This window comes from Rattus norvegicus, chromosome X (genome assembly GCF_021556685.1).
Source record: "Rattus norvegicus strain SHRSP/BbbUtx chromosome X, alternate assembly SHRSP_T2T, whole genome shotgun sequence".
NCBI classification, from domain to species: Eukaryota; Metazoa; Chordata; class Mammalia; order Rodentia; family Muridae; genus Rattus; species Rattus norvegicus.
Genome location: NC_141554.1, coordinates 108,766,465 through 108,792,179, shown reverse-complemented (window position 1 = coordinate 108,792,179; position 25,715 = coordinate 108,766,465). Strand labels below are relative to the sequence as shown.

Here is a 25,715-nt window from a genome sequence, read left to right as displayed (position 1 = left end):
CTGTTTCATCTTCAGGATACCCTGTGGCTGCTCCATGACCCCTCTCAAGTCTTTACTCCCTTAGAAAAAACATTAATACTATTCTCTAGGGCCCCATTTTGACTCCAGGCTAAAACAAAGCTGCTGGATAGAGGAGTAACAAGGCTGAGCACAGACTGCGAGTGAGCTAGCACTCCTCCTGTTTGAGTTGGAGGCTGGACCTAACACCTCAGGCTTTCCCCAAGTGGCAGCTGAGCAGCCCAAGCTCCTCCCCAGTACTCAGACAAGCTGGGAACCCCATTCCAGCTACTGGCGACTGTGCCTTTAAATTGCTGCTTTCAGAGGGTGCATCTAGGGGGATGTGGGAGGGAGAGAAACATCTTTCTACCGGTCTCGTTCCTCCCTCCCCTCCAAGACTCTCCAGGGTTTGGAGAGTGATTGCTACCCAAAGAGAATCTTTTCTGGCTCCCTGACCAGCAGGCTGAGGCCCTTCTCAGTATAAGATAAGCTCAAGCCGGTACTGGTAGGGTTATCTGTGTCAGGTCCAGATCTATTCAGGGGAATAGTTCTAGACCCTGACTGCTAAGGACAGGGCAGCAAAGAGGCAGGAAAGGAAAGAGTGCTCAACTCCTAGCCCAGACACACAGGCTCCTTCCTTATTCCAGTCCAAGTTGGAGAAGGGCTCTATACTGTTGGCTTTCCCTCAGAGATACCTGCTCTCACCTTGGCAGTCAAGCTGAGAAAGGACTCCAAGGTCCCTGCAGAATGACAACTCTTGTTCCAGCAAGCCTCTTCCTTCTTCTCTGGACCTTGCCAGGGAAGGTCCTCCTCAGGTGAGCTCGGAGGGGTGAGAAGGAGGCGCATGCAAACACAACCTGGGGGCTGGGGGTAACAGACTGGGCAGCTGCCATAGTTTCTTCTAAGTTTGAAAAAACAAACCTAGTCTGGAGGGTATTGGGGGAAGACCCACCCTACTCAGTCAGGACTCAGGAGCTGTCCAGTACAGATGTGCAGCCCCAGTGCTGGTATAGGAGCATCTGTATGGGTGAATTGCATGGGCCTGGGTAGGGGCTAGGTAGCTGATCCCTAAAATGGAGGTCATTCATCCTGTAACTGAACCTTATCTCCATATCAGCTGGATCTCTAAAAATGACAGAAATATCTGTCAGATGCCTGCCAAATAGCCTGCAGGTGGCACAGGATTGCCACAGGACCACAGCATGTTGGAGCTGGGATGCCCAAACCTTAGCTTTCTGCAGTCACCCTCCCCTTTTACACATGGCTGCTCACTGTCCTTTTGAGAGATACCAGGTAGCAGTTATTTCCTCGCTTTGCAAGTATAGGATTCTTGGGGTTCCTTTTGAATGTCCCCTGACCATCTGCCCCTTCTGCATTTTAACAAGAGCTAGTATAGGTTGACAGGGCATGCTGAATGGACAAGATAGCTATGGCTCAGGTACAGTGCTCTTCAAAGGAATGCCTCACAAAGTAAAAAGAGTAAATGCCAGAGCTGTGTCTTCTCCCTCTTAACACAAGGAGTGTCCCAGAGCATCTCGCTTCTTAGGTACTTTCAGCCCCATTCCTTGCAGGCACATGATGGCAAGCAGGAAGGGGCGCAGAATGGGATAGTATGCTTAGAAGGAAAAAGCAGCTAAAAGTGGACTGGCAGCACAGAGGGAGCTGACAGTATACAAACAGAAAGGGTTCACTGGGTTGGGCTTTGCTAATCCTTGTTGAGGGGAGACTGCCTCAAGATCCAAGAACAAGTAGATGGAATTAGAGCAAGACAGACTCGTAGAGAGTTCTAAGTTTGAGCTATTTGTTCTATGTATAGAAACTGGATCACAGAGCAGGGTAGTGACCCTCCAAAGGTTGACCAAGTAGCCCATAGCTTAGTCAAAATTGTTTCCTCATATCACCCAGGGCCTTGTACGGGGACTGTCAGTTCTTGACCCTTCTAGGTCCTGTCAGTGTTAGGAACATTCTAGAAACTAAAGGGTGTATAGAGTGGTTTCACAAAGTCACTCTTAGTCTTGGTTCCTTTGACAAGATAATCTCAGAATCCAGGTAACCAAAACAGGCTTTGGGACTGAAGACAGAAGATTCCCAGCCTATCTTAGAGTTCTAGGACAGGGACCAGTGGAGAGGTGACCTGAGTAAGGCTGAGGACAGTAGAGGTCTGCTTGCTCTGTATGCAGGGCCATGTGGCCTCCCAGCAGGCAGGTGGCAAATGGCCAACAGCAGCAGCAACAGCAGCAGCAGCAGCAGAAGCAGCACCTGGCTGGTGTGGACATCCTGTGGTGAAGCCAGACTTCTGCCTGCCCCAGCATCACCACCAAGCTCCTTGGATTTCCACAGCATACTTAGGCCACCTGCTCTGGCTACTCCTGCCAGTGGGCAGGGGGGTAGCCTCTGTCCCCAGGGCAAGGGATTCCTCCTGTTTTCAGAATCCAAGATCTAACTCTAAGAAGTCATAGTGTGACAGGTCTTAGCCTTTCCTCACTCTGGTTCTTCAATAGATCATCCTGAATTGCTTGTTTTCTGATAGTATTGGGATAGATACATTGAGTCTTGAAGTTACTGGCTTTGGCTCTGAATTTTGGGTTTACCACTAGCTATAGGCCCTTAGCGAAGTCATTTTACCATCATCACCTTACTGATCCCTAGGCTCATAATCTATATACAGTTAGCTCTTCAAATTCAAACATCACAGACTCAAAATACTTATTAGCACTGGTACTGACCATATTTGGATTTTTCTTGTCTCTATTCCCTAATCAACTACTTGTATAACATTTAAAGTGAATTAGGAATTAGAACCCAGAGATGTTTTACTAGTATACAGGAAGATGTGCACAAGTTATATGCAAGGACTATACTACTTTATATATATGAAAGATTTGAGCATCTCAAAATCTGAATCAGTGTCCCATAAATACAAAGAACCAATTTTAATAGAGATACTCAGGGAGGACTGACATGAGAACTAACCTAGATAAATCTTGTGAAACATTTAATGTGGTACCTTAGCTCCTTTAATGATTATACCAGTCACTGACTAGAACACAGATTTATTGGGGCAATTTATGTGTATGTATGCATACATGTTTGTATATGTATAGGCACAAATGCATGTGGGTGTACAGTGACATGCATGTGTGCATACATCTGTAAAGGCCTGGGGTTGATCTCGTGTCTTCTTTGATCATTCTTTGTCTTATATACTGAGGTAAGGTCATTTGATGAACCTGTATCTAGCCAGTTTCATTGAATCTAACAGTCCAGCTTGCCACAAAAAGCTAAGCTTTCCAGTGGTAGGGTTACATGTGTGTTGTTGCCATGTCTATCAGAGTTTTACCTGGGTGCTGAGGACCTGAACACTGTTCCTCATGCTTGTGAAGCAAGCATTTTATCCACTGATGCATCTCCTCAGTTCTCTTAGGAGGAAGACTGACAAAAGAAAAGAGTCTAGATTCTATGCCAGGCCAAAACATACTCGCGTCTTTCCCCCAAATCAAGGTCTTAGGGTAGAGAAAGATGAGAGTTTACTTCAGTATGATCACTCTATTGGGAAACTCTCCCATGGTTATAGATCCCTGCTGAATTACCATAGTTGAATTTGCCTGCCTGTAATGGCTATGACACTACAATTAAACATAGTTTCCTGCCACCCGCCCAAAAAAATGAAAGAAAGAAAAGAAGAAAGGAAGGAAGGAAGGAAGGGAGGGAGGGAGGGAGGGCACAAAGCAAATCGACTCCCAAAGAAGCTGGGTCCTAAGACCTAGAAATCTCACAGGAAGCCCAAGTAACTGATAGCAGGTCTCTGAGAAGCTGCCTGGTCTAAAGCTCCTCCCATCCTTGGCTAGGCCACATTAAGAACACACTGGGTGAGATGTCATTCTTCTTTGAATGCTTTCAAAGTGCCTTCAGGAATAGAACATTAAGTAGGTCCTTAGTCCACTCAGAAGTTCTGAGACTTTGGGCAAGTAACTATCTTTTAAAAAATTAATTAGTAAACTAACTTCGCTTCTTACTTTACTTCCTGACTGCAGTTTCCCCTCCATCCATTCCTCCCTGGTCTTCCTCCCTACTTCTCCTCTCTATCCACTCCTCCTCTGTTTCTGTACCTCTTAGGCCTGTGTTTTTGCCTGAAAAATGGAGACAACAGCCTTAACATCATATACTGAGAATTACAAGCAAAAAGATTTAACCTATGTGAAAGCCATGGTTCCCAGAACTACTGTTGGGCAGCCATGTTGGCTCCTAACTGTTTTGTCCTTCTCATTTAGTACACCAGAGCAGCATTCTCTCATATCTCCCTGTCTGATGAGCAAATCCATTAAAGGGGGGATGGGGCGGAAAAGCACAAACTGCAATTATCCTCAAACTTCTTTCTTCTCCCATCCAGTGTGGCTTTGGCAAAAGAGGATGTCAAATCTGGGCCCAAAGGATCCCAGCCCATGTCCCCCTCTGATTTCTTGGACAAGCTTATGGGACGAACATCTGGATATGATGCTAGGATTAGGCCCAATTTCAAAGGTAAGAGAGGTCCATATACTGAGTCCCCTCCACGCTTACTATTTTGGGTGGCACATTCCTTAGCCGGTACTTGTTCACTGCCCTTAAGGAAAGAGGCTTGAAGTCTGAAGCTAGATCTTTCAGTTCCAAAAGAGCCTCTTCCACCACACTGCCTATGAGTCTGTGTAGCTATCAGTCTTTTCCCAGCAGTGGCCTGATCTGAAGCTCAGAGAGGGACTTGAAGAACCTGCACTCAGCTTTCTGGAATGCCCTGTCAATGGGCTAATGCTTTGCTACCCTTAGGTCCACCTGTGAATGTGACCTGCAACATCTTCATCAACAGTTTTGGCTCCGTCACTGAGACCACCATGGTAAGGGGTCTTCCTATTCCCCACTTCCATTCCAGTGTGAATAGGAGAAGCTCATCACATCTCATGCATTTCCTTTCTGCTGCCCTCTTCTTGCTTTGTTATCACAGCTTTAGCCATGAGACCTCTGAATTGATGACTGAGAGGTTATTCTTAGTCCAGGGTTTTCCTAGCTAAATGCAAACTAGCCTAAGAACAATTCATCAAATAAGTGAAGTAACCTGATGTAGAGCACAGGCTTTTGAATTAGAAAAATACCAAAGTTCAAATTAAAACTCTTCCACCTAGTATCTATTTTAATCTCCCCAGGTCTTTGTTATTCATATGTAAAGGGAAGAACATGAAACTATTCTCCACACAAGACAGATGTGAGGCTTAAGTAAAATAATGTGTATGAGGAAAGCACTCAGAGCTGAGGATGTGTCTCAGTGATAAAGTATTTGCCTAGCATGCTCAAGAACCTGGGTTCAACCTCCAGTCCTACCAAAAAATATGAGCACTTGGCAGTGAGTTTGCCACATAGTAGGTACTTAAATAAATGTCTTATCCCTTCTCATCTTTGCCATATTTACACAAAGTGGGCTTTCTCTACTGGTCTTCAAGATACATCTCCAGCATTTCCTGCTCATGGACCTTCTGCTCATGTTGGCTTTATTGGACTCCTGGGAAAAGCACTTTATCTGATAGCCCCCTTTTCCACCCTTCCAGGACTACCGGGTAAATGTCTTCTTGCGGCAGCAGTGGAATGACCCACGTCTGGCCTACCGAGAATATCCAGATGACTCTCTGGATCTAGACCCATCCATGCTCGATTCTATTTGGAAGCCAGACCTCTTCTTTGCCAATGAGAAAGGGGCCAACTTCCATGAGGTGACCACAGACAACAAGTTACTGCGCATCTTCAAGAATGGGAATGTTCTCTACAGCATCAGGTGCACCTAGTATATAGCAAGGAGATTCTGTATCAAGAGGAAGAAGCCAGACAGAGGTAGAAGGGTGGGAAGATGTTCCGTGCTGTACAGTGCTGGAACCCAGCAAACTGATGTCATTACTTTTTCACTGCTCCCACCAGATTGACCCTCATTTTGTCCTGCCCAATGGACCTCAAGAACTTCCCAATGGACATCCAGACCTGCACGATGCAGCTGGAAAGTTGTAAGTATTTCTAGTGAATCACAAGGCTAGGCCTGGAGTAACAGCTAGTTAATGGCATTTTAGACAGGAGAGGCATTTTTCCCAAGCACACACAATCAATTCTTGTTGTGGGTGAGACTAATAGCCAAGGCTCCTTGACACCCAACCCAGTGTGGTTTTTGTGTTTCCACATTACTTGCTGGGATGATTGTTCCATAGGGCTGGGGAACAAAATAACTCCCAGCCATGTACAGAAATGTGCTCCTGGCTACAGGAAACTATCTGAAGGGTGCCTCCTTTGCCCAAATTTCTTCCTGTAGTCCCTATAGTAGCTTCACCATTACTTTCCCAGAATTAAGACATTGAAGATGCCCATATATATGGCATCTTTGGGCAAGACGGAAGTACTTCTGGAACTGATTCTTTATGAATACAGATGATGATTGCAGAGAATAAGAGGGCAGCTTCAGGTATAGGTCAATACCTAGAGAGGTAAACTCAGCCAGTCTCCTTTATGGCAAAGGCGTCACACTATTTGGGTTGCCAAATGTGCAGAGACAATAAAGGATGGCAAGGATGGGCTATCATTTACTCTTTACCTATCACCTGGCTCATGAGGTAAATCTGTGAGATCAAGAGACATTCCTCAGAGAAGAAAACTTGTAGCATTATTTCTACCATATGGGAACGGAGGTGCAAAGAAAGTGCCCTTTGGTCTACCCTCTAGAATTCATATACCATATGCACAGACATGTTCCCATTATCCCTCACAACAACTTTACAAACCTAGCTGGGGAAGCCTCTAATCCCTCATTTTACAGAAGAGTAGATTACTCACCTGAAGTCATACAGCTACAGTAGGACTTACATTACATTCTGTAAACTCCAGTCTTACACATGAGAATATGGCCATGTCTGTGACATGAGCCTTCATGAACTTCAAGCAATCTGTAAGCAACTTGGCATGTTCAGCTATTAACTCTATTTTTTCCAATTCAAGTCCCTGGCTAGGAGTCTGTGGTATGCACATTCTTGCATGCATGGCTGGAAGGACAGAAATAATTCTCTCTTCCCTGAGGAAAAGTGGCAGAAGCCCTGGCTCTGAGGCTTAGCTCAGGACATGTGGTTGGTACACATGCTTACTCCTCTGGGCTTAAGATATGGCAGGAGGTTCCCAGCTGGGGTCCTTGACATCTTTCCAACCTTCTTGTCCTACATCCCAAGTCTGCCAGAGCAGTTTCTCTCTAAGCATTTCCCAAGCTTGAGACTCATAGAGTAGAGGAGTCTGGGATCTTTCTCACTTGCTCAATTAGTACAGGAAATTCCCTCTTCAGTTATAATTCCCTTTTCCAAGCTGAGCATGTCATTTCTAAAACCCAAACATTGTCCCTCAAGTATATACCCTTGCCAATCTTAACTCCACCTGTCTCCTCACCCCAAACATATACTCTGAAACTCTTTGATGTCTTTGTCACTTGCAGTTGGCTACACCATGAATGACCTCATGTTTGAGTGGCTAGAAGATGCTCCTGCTGTCCAAGTGGCTGAGGGGTTGACTCTACCCCAATTTATCTTGCGGGATGAGAAGGATCTAGGTTACTGTACCAAGCATTACAACACAGGTAAGAATCAGGCAAGTCTTTATTGGCTGTGAGGTACTAGAGGGTGTCAAGACGCGGGACAAGGGGACAAAGCAACCAGGTTCTACTAGAGTCTCAGCAGCTTAGACACATGATGCTACAGGTTTTCTACACTGTATTTCATCGCAGAAGATGCTATCAACACCACCTTCAAAAAGAGAGCACAGAGAGCCTATAGGGTGGCGCAGTAGGTGAAACTGACAGCCTGAGTTTAATTTCCAGGACATACATACTCAAAGAAGATAACTGACTCCTACAAGCTGTCCCCTGGCCTCCACACATGCAATGTGACATGCTCATACTCACACAAACACAGAAAAAAACCCACAGAACTGTAAAATACACCTTTAAAAGAAAGTTAACAGGGGGAAGTGAGAGTTTGATTTAGGTGTTACACAGCTAATAGCTGTCAGAATCAGAACTAAAATACAGATGTAACGCCAAAGCGCATGTTTGTATATCCCTCATATACTGCACATTAAAGGGACCTGTGACAAGGAACAGCAAAAATGTCCTCTTTTTCCTAGGGTCAGTTTTGTGTGAAAGCTAGGAAATCTATATTTAGGAGTTGTCAATAGTTGTGCTGGAATAGAAGAAACAGGCCTGAGGGAGCAGCCAGCTGAGCATGCACACTTCCCATAGTCACCTCCACTGTTTAACTCTCTGAACGTCAGGAGACATTCTTTTTCTGCATGTGGAACATGGAAGTGGAGAGGAACTGTTTGCCCAAACTGGACAGCTCAATCCTTCCGCTTTCCTCAGAGTTGCTAGGTTCTCATTTCCTTTAGCAACTTGGCTTTGTGGGAATGGGGGAGGAATACTTCCTTGAATTTAAAAACTACAGCTGGGAGTAGAAATTGGTAGAGACTTGGGAGTGGGGATAACAATTTGAATGTAGAGGAATTGGTTCCAAGCTTTTTGTACTCAATATATTCATTCCCCGAGGGAGTCTTTTAAAAATATTAATTCCTAGGCTGTAACTCTTTGAGATTCTGATTACATATACCAGAGGAAATGCCCAGAACTTTGCATGGTTAATAAGTATCATGAGGTTTACGGTGTGAGTAGGTAGTTCAGGAAACACTGACACTAGTTTAGAAGCTAATTTTTTCCTGCTTATTTATATAGGACTTCCCCTCCTTAGAATATATTTTAAGAAAATATTACAAAATATCTCATTGACTTTAGTCACATTTTTCCTATTAATGCTAGCAAAACTTGAAATTGTTCTAAATATCCACCCATACGTTATAAGTAAATTAGTGTATCTACTTGGTAAAATAATATATAGTCATGAACATGACACTTTCACAGTTCTTATAGCTTTATGGGAAAAGTACAAATAGAAAAAAAAAGGATAAGATTCAGTGTTATGTACAGAGTATGACTATATTGTGATAAGAACAAAGCAAAGATATGTATTTAAAAATCCCTGAAAGGAAATAGTATTACTAAATATTTCTCAAGTAGTGTGATACAGTGGATTAAAGTACGAACTCTGCAATAAGGCTGAATTTAGATTCTAGCTTATTTATATACTGGTTGGTTACCCTGGAGAAATACAGTTTAATTTATGCTCCAGTAGCCTTATCTGTAATATGAGAGATAATCATTTAACTCACTTAAAAAAGTGCTATAGGACTTAGTTAAACTATAAAAAGTCCAGGCACTTAGTAGTGATTTGATAAATATGAGCTTAAGAATGTTATTCCTTCTCTCTTATTTGTCTATATTAAACTACTGTTAACCTAATAACTAAAACCCAAACTATTATTATAGTAAAAAATGAAGGGAATCATGGAAAGGATATAGGGGACACAGTAAGAGGTATGTCACAGGAAGAAGCCTGTGGGTCTGAGTAGGAGTAGACTCCAGGACAAGTAGGAGGTCAGAGTCATGCTGCATGCCAAAGCCCAAGCAGTAAATTCAAATCAGTAGTCCTGAGCAATCAGTTAAGAGGCCTTGTTCAGAATAACATCAAGACACAGAGTTGGCTTTCCATGTTAACATGTTCCACATACAAATGTCCATCCAACCTCAGAACAAAAGCATTAATTGTAAATTTGATCTGTGCTGAATATGTACAGACTTTCCATATCATTATTATGTTATATCATAGAACTGACAAGATGGCTTAGTGGATAAATGAATTGAGTTCAGTTCCTGAGACCCACATGGTAGAAGGGAAGAACTGACAACTGAAAGTTGTCTTCTAACTTTCACGCGCGCATGCACACACACACACACACACACACACACACACACACACACATACTTACACATGCATGCGCACGCAATCACACACACTCACACACACATTAAATAAACAAACAAACAGTTTAAATGAATGATATAGACCTAATTTAAAGTATATGGAAGGTATGCATGGTTTAAATACAAATATGATGCCACTTTATATAAGAAATTTGAGCATCCACAGACTTTGGTATTATGAGGGGAATCTTGAAAGCCATCTCCCAGTGGATACTTAGAGATCGCTATACAAATTATCTCATTTTCCTCTTGTGTTATCAAAAGCTTCTGGTTTTAAAAGAAGCTGTAACTACTGTTTTCTTAGCTTCCGAGCCATGGGAATCAGGATAAAGTAAAGGGTACTGGTATGGGAATAAGAAGAGCACTGAGATGTATACCTAGAACTGAGGCATTGTTGTATGGCAGAATAGAAGAGTGATACCTGATATTCTGTGACAGTGGTTCTCAACTTCCTACTGCTGTGACCCTAAAAATACAGTTCCTCATGCTGTGGTGACTCCCTAGTCAAAACATAACTTTCATTGCTACTTCATATCTGTAATTTTGCTGCTTCTATGAATTGTAATCTAAATATTTGTGTTTTCTGGTGGTCTTAGGTGGTTCTTGCAAAATGATCATTAGACCTCTAAATTGGTCTCGGTCCTCAAGTTGAGAACCACTGGTCTATGGGAGCCCGCTTTCCAGGATTCAGAGCTGATCTTGGTTGTGAATCCTGTCCAGTTGTATACTAGATGGTGTTCTCTCTTAAGACTCACACAGAGTTTATTCCAGCTGGGATTCTGGGATATGAGCAAGTGCAAGGAAGGGTGGTATGATTATTAATGAAGTCCAAACTAATTTATTCTTAATACACTTTAACAAGTGAAATAGTGACTGCAAACAGCACCTCAACTACAGCATTTCATTTAACTTTTCTAACAGTCCAACAATGGAGCTGATATTGCTAATTACTCCGTTTCTAAGCTAGAAAACTAGTTCAAACTAGTGGAATTTGGCATGGTGGTTCAGAAGAGAATTCCAAATTTGATGTTACCCTGGACCACATAAAATGACCTTGTCTCAAAAACAAAAGGCATGACAAACAAAAGCTTTGGTGACTTAGTCAAGATCATATAGCTACTAAGTGAAAACTTGAGATTCAACCTCAGAGAGTCTTCTTATTCTTTGTCCTCTTTTTTTTTTAATTGTTATGTGAAAAATCTTATTCCGGAAGTAAAAATTCTGGAAGCAAGAAGGCAATTAAACTTTAGGGCTGAGCTGAGAGCGAGCTTTCACGGTTCATGTATCTGGCCCTATCTGGGGCCAGCTGAGCATCTCAGAGGTTGGTTCAGCAAGGCTGCCCTGTTCCTGACCTATACAGGCTAAGCTGTAGTATGGGGACTCAGAGCCAAATACTTCATTTCTTTCTTACAGGAAAATTCACTTGCATTGAGGTAAAGTTTCACCTGGAGCGGCAGATGGGCTACTATCTGATTCAAATGTACATCCCCAGTCTACTCATTGTCATCCTGTCCTGGGTCTCCTTCTGGATCAACATGGATGCCGCCCCTGCTCGTGTAGGCCTTGGTATCACCACTGTCCTCACCATGACAACTCAGAGCTCTGGATCCAGGGCCTCTTTGCCTAAGGTGAAGAGCTATGCAAACAGAACCTGCCTGACATCAAGCCCCCTATTCCCACTCATCGCATGCTCCCTGCTATGCTCCTCTCTCTCACCTTGCATTTGGGTTTTAACTGCAATAAGCAGTGGCCGCCATTAAATATTTCCTCTTTGCCATAATAGCATAACAATGTGAATGCTCCTAGCTAGGGAATGACTGGAGATCCTGCCTTCCTTAATTTCTTTGGGGAACACAAGCATGCAAAAGACCATTATCACACAGAAAGTCCTATTCTTTCACAGTACAGGGGAGAATGCAGATACATCACAGGTTAACTGACCTTCTAAAGGTGAATGATAACCAGAAGCAACCAAAGAAATAGTTTTGAACTCAATTCTGCACTCTTTCTATAACCAATAAGGTACTATTACAAAGTGCTCTAAATATAGTGTTTATTTGGGGGGGGAAGGACAATATTTTGAGGTTGCAAATATACTAGCAAGTAAAGACAGTAGACTCTGATCATCTGGGGCCTGTTTATGTTTTGACTATGCAGAAAAATTTGTGCTGATGGGACTAAGAACAGTTCTCCCTGCATTGTGTATTCATGTAGGGAATTTAAAGGTCACCTCAAAGTCCTTATGGTCAGCAAGGCTCTGAGCAAATCAGGGAGTGAGGCCATTCTTTTTCATTCAACAAATATTTACTGAGCACATACTATGTACTGTGTTTGGTCATGAAAGAATAATGACTCTTGCCTCTTATATTCCCTCTTATTCTGATTTGTTGGGAACCCTGCCCTGAGATATGCTATCTCTCATTGCTCGTTCCATGTAAGACTTCTTTTATTGGAGACTTAAACAGTGTATAATGTGGATACTAATGGTTTATGAAATTGCTAAAGGGGAAGTTTATGAAACTGCTAATAGGAGAATAGGTCAGGCAGACTTAGGTTTAAATCCCAGCCTCATTATTTACTACAGTATGACCTTGAGTAAATTGTCTCTTAGTGCTTTGCCTGTAATATGAGACTAAGAATGCTACCCCCCGCCCCGTGCAGTTACAGTGAAAAATAAATTAATGTATTGAAATTCAAGGACAGTGTTTGGCACATAATAATTACTTAATAAATATTAATTATTTTCATAATTATCAGGCGTCAGAGTTAAAAAAAAAGAATAAGTATTGGATCTAGGAGTACAGCAGATGGTATTTCCCCTACTAAGCTTTCAATTGCTAAGAAATCTAAATGTTACCCTAAATCCCCCTATAGAGATAAACAGTGGTCAAGTCCAGATCAGCCTCAAGCACCCGAGAAGTAGTAGTCAGGGATCCCTTCCTGTATGTATTTTCTAAATGCACTGGGGTATAAATGAGGCTCTTAGATTGTCCTTAGAGGTGAGCCATAGGATAGCCTAGATTATGATACTTGTATTACTATAATGGCTTTTTATGGTAATCATGGTATTAACAGCTGTGCCCCAAGTTTTCGTCTCTGGCAAGCAAAAAGAGTCTTCATAACCCAAGAAGATGATGCCACTTATGACTCTTGCGCAGAGAATTTCCTTTCTGGTCCCTCCTGTGAGTAAGCCCAATCCATTTATTCCTAATTATCACTGTTTCCTCACTTGGAAAAACAGACTGTGTTAAGAGGATGTTTGAAACATTAGGGCCTTCTTGTCATATTTTCATGACTTTTTAATAGCTTCATTGGCCAGTAAGCCACATAGCCAAGCATTTACCCTGAAATGAATAGTCTCCCTAAGGAGAGCCATGGGGCAAAGGGACCAGCAAGCCAAGGAGCTCTTGCTCACCCTTCAGTTTGGGCAACGTTATGTTTGCTTGAGGATTTAAGGAAAGAGATGAGGCCAGGCCAGAGGCATCTGATAGCAACACTACTCTCACCCAAAACACAACTCTATTGTCTAGGAAGAGAGTATAAGAGATTTCTTTGTAAGGGAACTCAGTTGGGGTAGCCTTTCCCCTTAGTCTTCATTACCTTGTGTGGCACCCCCTTAAAGGCACTGATTTCCGTCTCTTTGCCAAGCTCTTGATCTCCATAGCTGCAAGAGGCTCAGCAGACAGGAAAAGCCAAATGGATGACAAGATATAAGCTGCACCAGGGAGGAAGGCTCCAATTCTCTATACCTTTAGCTCATGAGGCAAAGAAAGGAACGAAGGGCAGAGACAGCAAGTAGGAACCAGCAGAGACAAATACACTGCTAAACCTTTTATCTGTTCATTCGAAAAACAAAACAGAACACCTATTGTGTGCCAACTACTCAGGTATTTCGGACAGAACACTGAAGAACATAAAAATAGTTCTTGGCATGGAAAAGCTCAGTCTAGTGGAAGAACTGGCCAGGTATGTGATGAATGCTAAAGAGATATGGGTAACCCAGGTTCATAAGAAATAAAATACACACTAGAATAATCAGGAAAGGCCTCTCAAAAATATGATATCTAATATGGAAGCTAAGAAGCAAGTTAGCCAAATCAAAGAGAGAAGAGGAAAGGAGGGCTTCTTTAAAAACACTGAAACACTTCACTATAGCACAATCTTAGATGACAAGAGGCACACTGAGCCTGAAGAGGCAGTCAGAGATCAAATATCACGGTGAGTGTAGCACACCTAGACCACAAAGTTAACAGGGAACCTCTAAAGAGCTGTATGGGGATGGGTTGTGATATGATCACAGTGATCTTTTTAAAACTTATTAGTGACTCATTTATCACTGACAAGCCACAAATATATAAGGTGAGTGTTCTTTTCATTAATAGTCTAAAGCCCTTCATGACTATCCCGTATTATTGCCTCATAACTGATCTTCATAGCAGGTATTTGAAATCTTTGAGAGCCCAGTGGGTCTGGGTGATGGACAGTTAAATGGGATACCTTCTTCACAGGTGTTGACTTGGAGATAGCACCTAGGAATTTTGAATGTGAGTAACCCATTACTACACTTTCAGTGGAATTGCCCAGAAGTAAAAGAGTTTGCCAATTTTCACATGTAGGTTAAAGCAGATAATTCTGGTGTGTGTGTTTGGAGGGAGGAATGATATGCGCTTTATAATATTTTATAGCACCCTTGTCGTCTACCCATAAGATGCCAGGAGCTATGACCACTTTAAAATCGTGCTGCCAAAATTTCCTGTGAACATTGATGAAAGCTCTTTCGGGTGGAACAGTTTCTTTTCAGTTAAGGAGCACTAAGACGGGAGGTTGGGGATATAGCTTACTGGTAAAGCATTATGCCTGTAACACAAAGCCATGCATTCTATCTCCACTATCAACCTCTACTATCACAGAGAAAGGCAGTAACAAAGAATCTATCCAATGAAACCTTTTCTATACCTGGGGTCTGCAGCACTCTAGGTGCTTTATAATACACAAGTTGATAAAAGGAATCACTTTTCCCGAATCCTACTCTTGATATGAAGCTATATGGAGTGAGCGCAAAACTACACAGAGGCTCTCAACAAACTGAAGTTCCATCCCTCCTCTTAGCCCCTTCCAGCTGTGCCCTGTTCCTGAGGAGGTTTGTGTTCAGCCTTTACCAGGGAAGTGGGAGAAAAGCTCTTCAAAGCTACCAAAGGCAGGTAATAAGAGGAACACAGTAGGAAACAGATGGGTGGGTGCCAAGAGTGCCTTGCAATTACTGAAGTGTCCTGACAAGGGCTAAGTAGCACTCTCTTAGGATTCTGCCCTGTTCTCTCCAAGGTGAACGATGAAGCTTTAGCTTACCACTGTACTCCATTCCTCAGCAGTGACTCTTGCAAAGGCAGCAGAAAACTCCACAGGGTCAACAACCGAACAGGAATGGAGAAGCTTCTAGTCTGCCAGTCAGGCTGTAACCAAAGTAAATGTCAAGGCCACAGATTCAAAAGCTCAGAATTTTCCAGTCCTAATATCACCTTTTAACTAAGTGACCTCTGCTGAAACCCTTTCTCTCTGAGTAGTAAATGTCTCCACACAACTCACATGGCTATAAAAGCCCAGGGCATACCAGAGGGCAAGCAAAAGTGATTTTGATCATTTTTATTTACTGAAAGAGAAGAATCAGAAGAAATAACTGAGGAAGAGACAGAAGGCAAAATAGACATGAAAGAATAACAAAGAAGAAAAGTGAAGAGTAATGGGAAAGGCTCCTAACAGTGGGCGGTGACGACTGCAGAAAGATGAAGGATGATTGGTAGCCTGATCTCTTTGACACAGGCTTTCAGATAAAGATACATATGACAGATTTTTTTTAAAACCACAGAAGTTTCAGGATAAAACTGAGCAATAACAGGGCAATTAATATGAATTAGAAATCCCCTGGAGAGTCCATGCAAGGACTCAGAAAGGATAACGTCTCTGTTCATGGATGTTGCAGGTGTCCTATGTGAAGGCAATTGACATCTGGATGGCTGTATGCCTGCTGTTTGTATTTGCTGCTTTGCTTGAGTATGCTGCAGTCAATTTTGTCTCTCGTCAGCATAAGGAATTTATGAGACTTCGTAGAAAGCAGAGACGTCGACACATGGTGAGTACCAAAGGGGTGGGGCCCACTTTCCTTCTTCTTTGGAGTTCTTCCTTCCTTCCTATTACTGCTCCCACAAATCTAACCCAGGACTCTAGGACTGGGCAATCGGGAATCCTAGATTCTAGTCCTACGCTGGTGACAGTTAAATTAAATACTTAGTTTTTCTGGTTCTGTTTCCTTTTTCTATCCAATGGGACATTAACCATTATAAGGCAGTAGAGAAATTAAGAGAATGCCATACAGTAAACACTTAAGATATATTAGCCCAAGAGAGGCATAGTGGCACATGCTCCTGATCCCAGAACTTGGGAGCAGAGACAGGAGGTTTTGTGAGTTCAAGGCCAGCCTGGACTACATAGCAAGTTCCAGGATAGACTACATAGAGACCTTGTCTCAAAACAAGCAAACAAAACCATATTTGCCAGTATTGCAACCTTATTGGCTTAGCACTGATGTTATTGCTTTGAGAATTAATAATAGTTGTTTTTGGTTTTCCTCACATCCAGAAGGAAGGTACTTTAAGTCATCCTCTATTAAGAACTAAGTGTTAGACACCAGTGCCTTTCAAGTGGAGCACTGTAAGATGGTCCTCCTATTTGAACTGGAATTGAAAGATCACCACTTGCCTCTTCTGATTGGTGGAATTGGTCTTGAACATCAGGCACTTCAGAGTTGGTAGGCTTGAGGTGGTCTTCTTCCTCACTCTTGTTTGTTAGCCCCATTTCTTCCAGAACAGAGTGATCTCCAAGGGGAGATAGAAGAGGAAGTTGTTGTCATGACAACAGAAGCAGTTTTCCCTCAATTGCCCAGACAATAGACACTAGGTAAGTTGTCATGACAACAGAAGTGCCTAGGCTACCCTGAGAAAAGCAAGCTCCAATTATGAGCAAGGTAGAAAGCCTTGGTACTGGTTGCTTAATCTTTAGAGACACAATGTCTCGAGCTTTCACTCCATGTTTTCTGTCTAATCCAGAGGCTTCAAAATCAAAAGGCAAAGCACATAATTACTTTTGGAGGACAGAAAACAAGTTACCTGAACCCACTGCTAAAATCCTGACTCTAGGGGGCAGCAGTTATAGCTCAGCGGCAGAGTGCTTGCCAAGCAAGCATATATTTATAAATCTTAGGTTTGATCCACAGTAACACACACACACACACACACACACACACACACACACACACACACACACTCTGACTCGAGCCTATCTGAGACATACTAATACAAGGATTCTTTGTTCTTCCTAAGTCAACTCCTACCTCAGTTGCTCCTGGCACTCCACTATTATAACTTCCAATGATCACACAAACTATCTATATGACTTCACATTTCTTGGTATGGTTCCTTTTTGGGGAAGACAGGGCTCCCAGATTTTTCTGAATTCCTAGTTTTTCCTCTCTTTAGTTCTTTCATGGTTCCCAAGGGATGAGCCCTCTAGTGGACTGATCTACAATTACATGTCTTTGAATAAGACTCTTTCTTCAGAGACCTGCTTATAAGATTTTCCTGCCTCATAATAGGGGTAGGAGGGAGACAAGACAAAAAAAAAAAAAAAAAAAAAAAAAAAAAAAAAAAAAAAAAAAAACAAAAAAAAAAAACAAGGTGCCCCTTTTCACAAAATAACCATCTCAGCCTCGTCTTTAGTTGTATGAAACTTGTCTCCAGGAACCAAAATCTTCAATTCATAGTTCGCATGTTTTTTAAATGTTTTTTAATATTACAATCCTAGGGAAGAACAGATTGTCAAATACTGCAGACCCTTTCCTACCTAAAACGCTTGTGTTGATGTCCCAGTAAAAAAGATTACTAGTTACTACAATGTTTCTCATCTTGACCCTAGTACTACCTCCTATACCACTTGTCTCCCCTGCATGGTTCCTGTGGCAGGAAATGATGTTTTGTGCATGTACTTTACCTTCCCAGATGGTCTAAGTGATTTAGAGGAAAGGGTGAAACACTTATTCTCATCATCCCTGCAGGGTTAGCTCCTGGCTCTAAACATACCAGCCCAAGGCAAAGACTGTCGAACTGGATAGACAAGAATCCTTGGTATTATTAATACAGTAACTTGAGAACTAGAAAATTGACAAAATACCAACAAATCCTCTCAGGGGCTTACTTTCAGAACCTTGCTCACCTCTCCAGCTTCCACTGAATGCTCTGCCCCATCTCCAATTTCTTTTCTCCCTGACTGCCTCACTTCCATATTTATATTACTCTATCCTGTCTTCTACACTGAGCATTATCTCCCAGCTTCCTTCTCTAGCCTTTCAGCACTTGGCTCCTAGATGAGTAGAAAAAAATTCAACTGTAGTTCAATAACCATGGAAATAGCAAGTGATATTTAATGGCGTGTTGTCCCTTCCCAACATGTAGACAGTCACCATTCAGGACTTACCTAATATCCAAACCCAGGCCTCTTTGATCCTTGTATTTTAGGGCACTAATCTTTGCTGGGCAAGCTAAAAAGATAGATATTAAAAAGAGCCAAGAGCAGCTTACTTTATTAAATACATGCTCTCTTTTGTATAAAATTACTTTTTTTTCTAGCCTGGGAAATATTTCCACATAATTTCCTTAGATTTACTGGATAAAAGGAGAAATAATAGGATTTATAAAAACAGAAATTACAGTTGGATTTAAGTTTCTCCCTCAGAACTTTTTCTCAATACCTATATTCTGTAGTTGTATCTTCTAGTTGGGAGGATAGGTGAATAGCGGGGTACAGGATCCTATACTGATATGCTAGGAAGATTTTTTTTTTAATTTTACTTACCCATATCACTTTTTTAATTCCTTGTGAGATGTTTTGCTTACCTCTGGTTCTTTATCTGTAAAATGGGCCCAGCAAACCTTCCCTGTAGGAAGAATGTGAAAATTAACTATAGAATGCATGTGAGATTAATAAAGACCTCTGACTACAAAAAGGCCAAAATGAGCAGAGCCTTCAGGCTGCCCAACTGAAACCATTCAAGATTGACAAGCCAGGAGAGGGAACCACCTCTGACATATAGTTCTCTATGAAGACCCCCGATACATCAAGAACAGGACAGCAAAGCTGTCTGGTGGACAGATGTTAATTCTTTTCTGTGTTCAAAGTGTTCCTCACAGCTGCAGCGATGGCTTAGTGGATAGGAGCATTGGCTGGCTGTTCTTCCGGAGGACCTGGGTTCACTCCCCAGCATGCACATGGCCGCTAACAGTCTGTACCTTCAGTTCCAGGGGATATGATGCCTTCTTCTGGCCCCTACCAGCACACACATATGATGCATAGACATGCATGCAGGCCAAATGCCCATACGCCTCAAATAAAAATAATATTTTTAAAAAGCGTTTCTCCCTTTGTAGAAGCAATAGGCTATTGAACCACTGTATAGTGGGGGCAAATAATTGTTTCTCCTGCCAAGTATTTCATAACTGAGCAAGATTCTTTTCTGAGTAGACTCTTTAGTTTAGGGCCCTGACAAGATATTGGCATCCAAGAACAAAAAGCCACTCCACTCCTCATATCCTGAAGCATGTAGTTCATCAGCCCAGTTGTCCATTCAACAGACATCTACTGAGTATCTATTAGCTTCCAAGCATGGTTCCTGTCACTGGGAATGCAGGGGGTGAACCTGTCTATATATGAACTAACAGAGAGCAGAGAAAGGGTTTGTGAATTTCTGGCCCGAGTCTGTCTGCCACTGATGCCCAGGCTTGCCCTCATAACAGGTACCAGTTTTGGGTGATGAAATAATTAAGGAGTTACTATTACCAACCGCCAGTATCTCATCTACAAAACTACTTTTTAACTGATTTCTGTAGCAGCAGAGGCCTTGTTATAAACATCCTACAGTGTCCCTTCAATTGTACAAAATGGTTAACACCTCTGTGCTCATTTTGCATATACATATGCATGACATACCCACACATATTTCTTGTTCCTATAACTTAAAGAACTACATCAGGTAGCCAGGGTGGCTTACTCTTTCTGTTTTACTTTGGACTTCTCCAGTGTTGGGGATAAGAGACTGTAGTCTCTAGATCCTCCTAGTTCTGGGCACACTTGAGTTGGTAGGTGAAATCAGACAAAAGGACATTTCATTTCAGGCAATCTCTTAGCTGAAGCTTTTACTGCAGAGCATTCAATGCTTTTAATATAAATAATCATCTTCCATTTGAAGGACATATTTCTCCAATCTGCTCTAAAATGAGAAAATAGAGTAAATAAGTTCAGGGATAGAGGGACTGAGGGCTTCTCATATAAATAAAGCTCTTGTGGATGTTTCTTCCCTCTTCCTCCTCCTATGCCCTTCAATTTCTTTTATTTCTATCTTTCTATCCTTACTTCCTGATTCCCAGCTGTGTCACAGTTACTCAATGTGTCAACTATTATAGTAATGGCCTTTCTGCAATCTACTGCTTATTTAAAATGTACCCCCTCCATGCTATTGAGGCTATCAAAAGACATGCCAATTGTATAGGAATATAATGTGCATTGGGTAATGACTGTTACTGCAGACTCCCATATCCACTCAGCTAATTTGCAAAGAAATACAGATCTTCAGAAGAGTGGTCAACTTTAACCTACTTTGCCTAGCTCACTTGGTCATTTAAAACTTTTGGAATTCTTAGCTTTAAGCCAAAATCAGCTAGCTTTTTTAAATTCATTTAGATGAATTTACCAAGTCAAAATATCACAGCTTCACTGTCTGGTGGTTTTGTTGTTCTGTTTACCTGTCACAGAATTTGACGTTGAGATGTTGGTACTTTAGTAGGTTTTAGATGACTCCAAATGATGTTACACATTTTCAAAAGGCAACTCAGTGAATGGCTATAAATAAAACCATTGCATATATCTTCTTAATATATATGTTATATATATATATATAAACACCACCTTTTATCTCTTGCAATTATAGGAAGAAGACATCATAAGAGAGGGCCGCTTCTATTTTCGTGGCTATGGCCTAGGACACTGCCTACAAGCAAGGGATGGAGGTCCAATGGAAGGCTCCAGCATTTACAGTCCCCAACCTCCAACCACTCTTCTAAAGGAGGGAGAAACCATGAGGAAAGTCTATGTGGACCGAGCCAAGAGAATTGACACCATCTCCAGAGCTGTCTTCCCTTTTACTTTTCTTGTCTTCAATATCTTCTATTGGGTTGTGTATAAAGTGCTAAGGTCAGAAGATATCCACCAGGCACTGTGAACAGGGTGGAGGCTATAGTGTACAGCTGCTGGCTTCCTGCTTTCATCCAGGTGGGCTTTTCCCTTCCATCAGACTGTATCAGGAGCTTCAACAGTTCCTTCTTGACCTCCCACTCATAACTTCAATTACCAGTTCCCAAGCTATGTGGTGACTGCCTAGTGCCAATGGTAGCTGTATTTACAAACATGGCTTATATACCCTCATTCAGATTGATGGCTTACTCGGCCTTTTCTCCTTGTTTGTCCATGTGTCTAATGCCAAAATGACTTTCTGTCATTGCTACGACTCCTCTGTGAAGAATAGCTAGACTGTGGGATTCTTGGCTTTGTCATCTGCATTTTTCTACTTGTCTTCAGAGCCTGGCTTTTACTTGACACTTCTCTCCATCCCACTGTCAGTCCACAAATCCTGCCCTGCTTATCCTGTCCACATATCCTTACTGCTAGGAAGACAAAGGCACAGGTTTGAACCTCTTAACAATGATGTGGTAGTCATAGGCTGCACTGGGCTCGGACAATTTTATATGGCCCAACACAGATAGGTTCACTTCTCCTAGAAAAAGAAATATTTTCAGAACTGGGGCAAGAACCCAGGACTCTCAGAAAGTGTACCTTTCCAGTTCTATGTAAGCTTCCTGGTCTCAGACGTATGTGTTACAGTCCCTAATCAAATAGCATAGCCACATATTTTGCTATGCTGCTGGGTTGGAGAATGGGGAGGGGCTTATTCTTTTCTTAAGAATTTTATTTTAAAAAAATTTATCTAGGAAAGGTGATATAAAAGGTACTAAAAAAAAGAAAGGTACTAAAATCTAAGAAGTAGAGTACAGAAACACTCTTTAGACAGATTGCTACTCTTGTTTCTCTCCAATCTCTTTACTTTGCAGGACCTTCTAACTTTCTCCTTCACCTCTTCTTGGCAAGCAAATAATGGTGCCAGGCAACCTTGTTCTGAACAGAGTAGGATTCCTTAGGATTCCTAAGGAGGAACTAGGCATGGACAGGGTCCCCATCTAGGATTCTAGGGAAACAAACATTGGCTTAACCTATCTGGGGTAGTAGTTGTAGAAGGTAGAGAGCCATAATTTGAGTTATTTCTTTACCCTTCTGTGCTCCCTTTTTTCTTCCATAGGATTAGTCAGGAAAGCTACAGAAAAGGTCAGATGGAGTGGGCTGCTGTGTCACTGTAAGTTGTGGGGATGCATGGGCCTGGTACATTGAGTTCTATGAAGTGATCTGACTATGAAGAGCACAAAAATAAGAAAGATTAAAGTGGGAGAACTGAAGTTGGAATACACAAACAATTAGAATCTTAAAACATTGTGTCCTTTTCTCTGGACCCAGAAAAATAATTAACTATGTAATCGGAGCTCTCACTTACCCATTCTAACTATCCTCCTTCTGTTTTCCCATCTCTATCTCTATGTCATGTCTTTCTCCCAACTTCATCATTTCGCATAGAATTCTAATTCAAAGTCAATAAGTCCAATGGTCAATGTAAATGCTGCAGTGCAAGGATAAAACCTGCATTATTTCTCTGTTTACATATTGAAGTGTCTGACCTTTCTTATTCATTGGGATATCCTTTTGTCTCCCTTGATTTTGAAGAAAGAACTTTGGAATGATCAAGGTAGCTGGCCTAGTTTTTTTGTTTTGTTTTGTTTTGTTTTTGAGAGAAGGTCTTGCTGTATATCCAAACCTAGCCTGTAACTTACTTGCAGCCCAGGCTAGCCTTGGACTCAAAATCCTCCTGTCTTACCCTACTCAGGATTAGGATTAACAGTGTGTACTACCATATTCAGATCTAGAAATTACTTGGCCATCTGAGCACTCTCATACCAAGAATCAAACATTAAAAACTGGTTTACAGGAGGAGATTACATTGGAAAGGGAAGAGAGCTCCTATGTTCCTATTTCTGCCCAGGTAGTGCCAATCAATGAGAAGCCACAAGCAATACCCCTTTGAAAGCAGCAGAGAGTATCTCTTTGATACTGTCCCTGATGGGGCTGGGGTGTCAGGCTGCTGCAGCTCGGAGGCGGGGATGGTGAGGGTGGACTATGGAGATGAGCTTACTGCACAGAGCTCTACTTGTTACAGATCTTGTCCAGATGGGCCAACTGCACAAATCTGCCCTGTTGGAAGTCTCAAGAACAATGCCCTGGAGACAGCTACAGTACTGAGCAATAAAGGCTGTCCAACTGGGCCTCAGATCAGGGCATCAGCTGGTGCTGGGTGCCAAAGAAGCCAAAGTACCAACCAACATAATAGAGCAAAGGAATTCACAAAGCCACTCAGAGTGAAATGCCAGGTGGAAGGTACTATTCTCACTGGAGCCCTTAAGCAGAGAAGTATTTGTATAATGCCAACCTCAGATCCAGAGCAAATGGCTTTCATTTTCTTCATTCTTCTCACATATGTACAGAGACTAGGGAAGTGCTAGGTCTCACTGAAGGGGTTTGACATTTAGCCATCTGTTCAATCACAAAATTGTTAAACTTGGATCCTTACCAGTGGATTGAGAAATGGTAATATAAGAGTCTCATTTGGAGTACTTACCCCTCCAGAAACCCATACTATTTCTACCTGAATCAATCTGTTACGATTCTAAGATTTAAACGGTGTTTTAAGGCATGGGGGGGGGGGGGGTTCCTATAAAGATAAAGTATTTCAGGTATTTTCATTAATTCTTTGTTAATATTTAATATTAGATAAATATTTTATAGGTGTATTTTTTAAGAGGAAAGGCTTTATTTACTCAGTTGTTAAGGCTACTGGTGTGTCCCTTGTGGAATACCAGGGGTTTTGCCTACTTTTTCTCTTTAATCTACATAGGTCCTTTTGCTCTCTCCAAATTCACAGGCCAAGTAAAAGCAGCTCTCTAAGTGGAAGAAAAGTACTGAAAAATTTATTCCTTCAACATTTCCAAAAGCATTTTTTCACCTATCATAAAGAACAGGCTCTTCTGTTTAAACTGTTAGGGTGATTGAAAGTTCTCTTTTTGTTGAGCAATGTAAATGCTTCAATTGTATCCAGAATATATTACTTCTTTTGGATTTTTTTAATGACTTCTCCTACAGTTCTTTAGTGTCTGTATCACTGTTAGCATTATTAGTCTTATCTCATTATCTCTGTCTACTAAAATCTCAAAACACTGTACTTGACTATGCTGGGATTAATCTGTTAAGGAACACTAAACGATGTAGATCAGGAATCACCCTGGGATCAGCAAGCAAGGTTCTACTCACTGCTTCAATGGAAGCAATGTAGAATACATTTTTGAAGGCAAGAGATGCATTTTATACAACTCATTACCCTGCACAGTTCCTGGTACCTAATAATACACAATATGTGTAATTAGAATAAAAGCCTATCTTCCCACTTCCTGTGTCATATGTTTTGTTCTTTCCCTTCTGTTAATTGAACACACACACAAAAAAAGAAATCCAGAAGAAATCTTAAAAAAATCAGAGTCCTTACAGGTATGTACACACAATGTAGACTTCAGGTACAACAGAAACATAATTAAAACAACCTTGTAAGCTACATACGTCACTGAAAAATTTATAATGTTCTTATTAAAAATTAACAACATACCATTTATTAAGACTGGGATCATGTTATAATTGATCCCAAGCACTAGATAAACACTGTCAGTGACAAGTGAGTTTAGTAGTAGGAATTTAAGCAGCACGGCCATCTGCTTCCTCACTGTTCTACATGTTGGTTCTGCTGAGGAGACAGTCATCTCTGAAGGGAAAGTAATTAGTATGTTCTTTCCAGCCTCACATTCTGCTCTATCAGTCTCCAGCTAGACTAATGTTTATAGGCTACAAATATGGGCTGAAGGTTTATTAGTCAGAACAGCTTGTTAGCAGATCTTAAAACAAGGGGAAGAATGGCCTCTCAGCCAATTCACCAAAACAAGGAATTCTCCACATGGAAAGACAAAGTCTACTAACATGAAGCCACTCAAAGAAGTCACATGAGTAGGTCTGTTTTGCACCCTCTGCTTTCACTTGAAAAGTTTTATTAAAATGCCCTACTGTGTTATAGTCTGTGGTGTGTTATTTAAAAACAGACCTCACTATTAATTTCCTAGAATAAGGGGGAAATCTTGCTATTACCTAAACCTAGGAACCATTTTCTCTTACAGAATAGATCTAGAAAATATATAAGCTCCTTCTTTTACTAGCTTCCATTCATGACAGTTTGGTTTTAAGTCAGTGTGGTGCTTTAGTTCTGGACAGGGTCTAGGTTTAAATGACAATTACCTGGGCCTCAGTTTCTTCTTCTAAAAGCTCATTTGAAGGCATGGAGAAATCCAGAACACAGTAACTACATGACCTTGACAAAATTATTGAACTATTCTGTACTTCAGTTGTCACAACTGTTAACTGAAAATGAGAATAACTACCTCATAGTGGGTGGAAATGCCTGGAAAGGATGAGAGGTTCAAAAACTTTAAGTAGCTTACTCTAGTCT

At 41.6% G+C, this 25,715-nt stretch overlaps 1 protein-coding gene and 1 long non-coding RNA gene across 3 annotated transcripts in view; one reads left to right on the top strand and one right to left on the bottom strand.

Annotated features, from left to right (window-relative positions):
- LOC102555540 (uncharacterized) overlaps nt 1–25,715 on the bottom strand; it is a 50,042-nt gene that overhangs the window by 9,930 nt on the left and 14,397 nt on the right. The window contains exon 4 of the long non-coding RNA XR_015646666.1: nt 18,856–18,896. This is a non-coding gene — a long non-coding RNA (uncharacterized LOC102555540). The remainder of the gene's footprint in view (nt 1–18,855; nt 18,897–25,715) is intronic.
- On the top strand, nt 432–24,611 carry Glra4 (glycine receptor alpha 4). Of its 2 annotated transcripts, NM_001191914.2 has the most exon segments (9): nt 432–812; nt 4,388–4,518; nt 4,801–4,868; nt 5,574–5,797; nt 5,938–6,020; nt 7,481–7,621; nt 11,327–11,541; nt 15,891–16,040; nt 20,943–24,611. In NM_001191914.2, coding segments are annotated over 9 exon segments (1,371 nt in total). In that variant the 5' UTR covers nt 432–744; the 3' UTR covers nt 21,234–24,611.

Bases quoted from the DNA above. Each gene is read 5' to 3' on its own strand.
- Glra4 (XM_087600477.1), top strand. From the start codon at position 4,408: ATGTCAAATCTGGGCCCAAAGGATCCCAGCCCATGTCCCCCTCTGATT. The intron at 4,519-5,573 runs GTAAGAGAGGTC...CCACCCTTCCAG, and splicing joins GATTAGGCCCAATTTCAAAG to GACTACCGGGTAAATGTCTT. The intron at 6,021-7,480 runs GTAAGTATTTCT...TGTCACTTGCAG, and splicing joins CACGATGCAGCTGGAAAGTT to TTGGCTACACCATGAATGAC.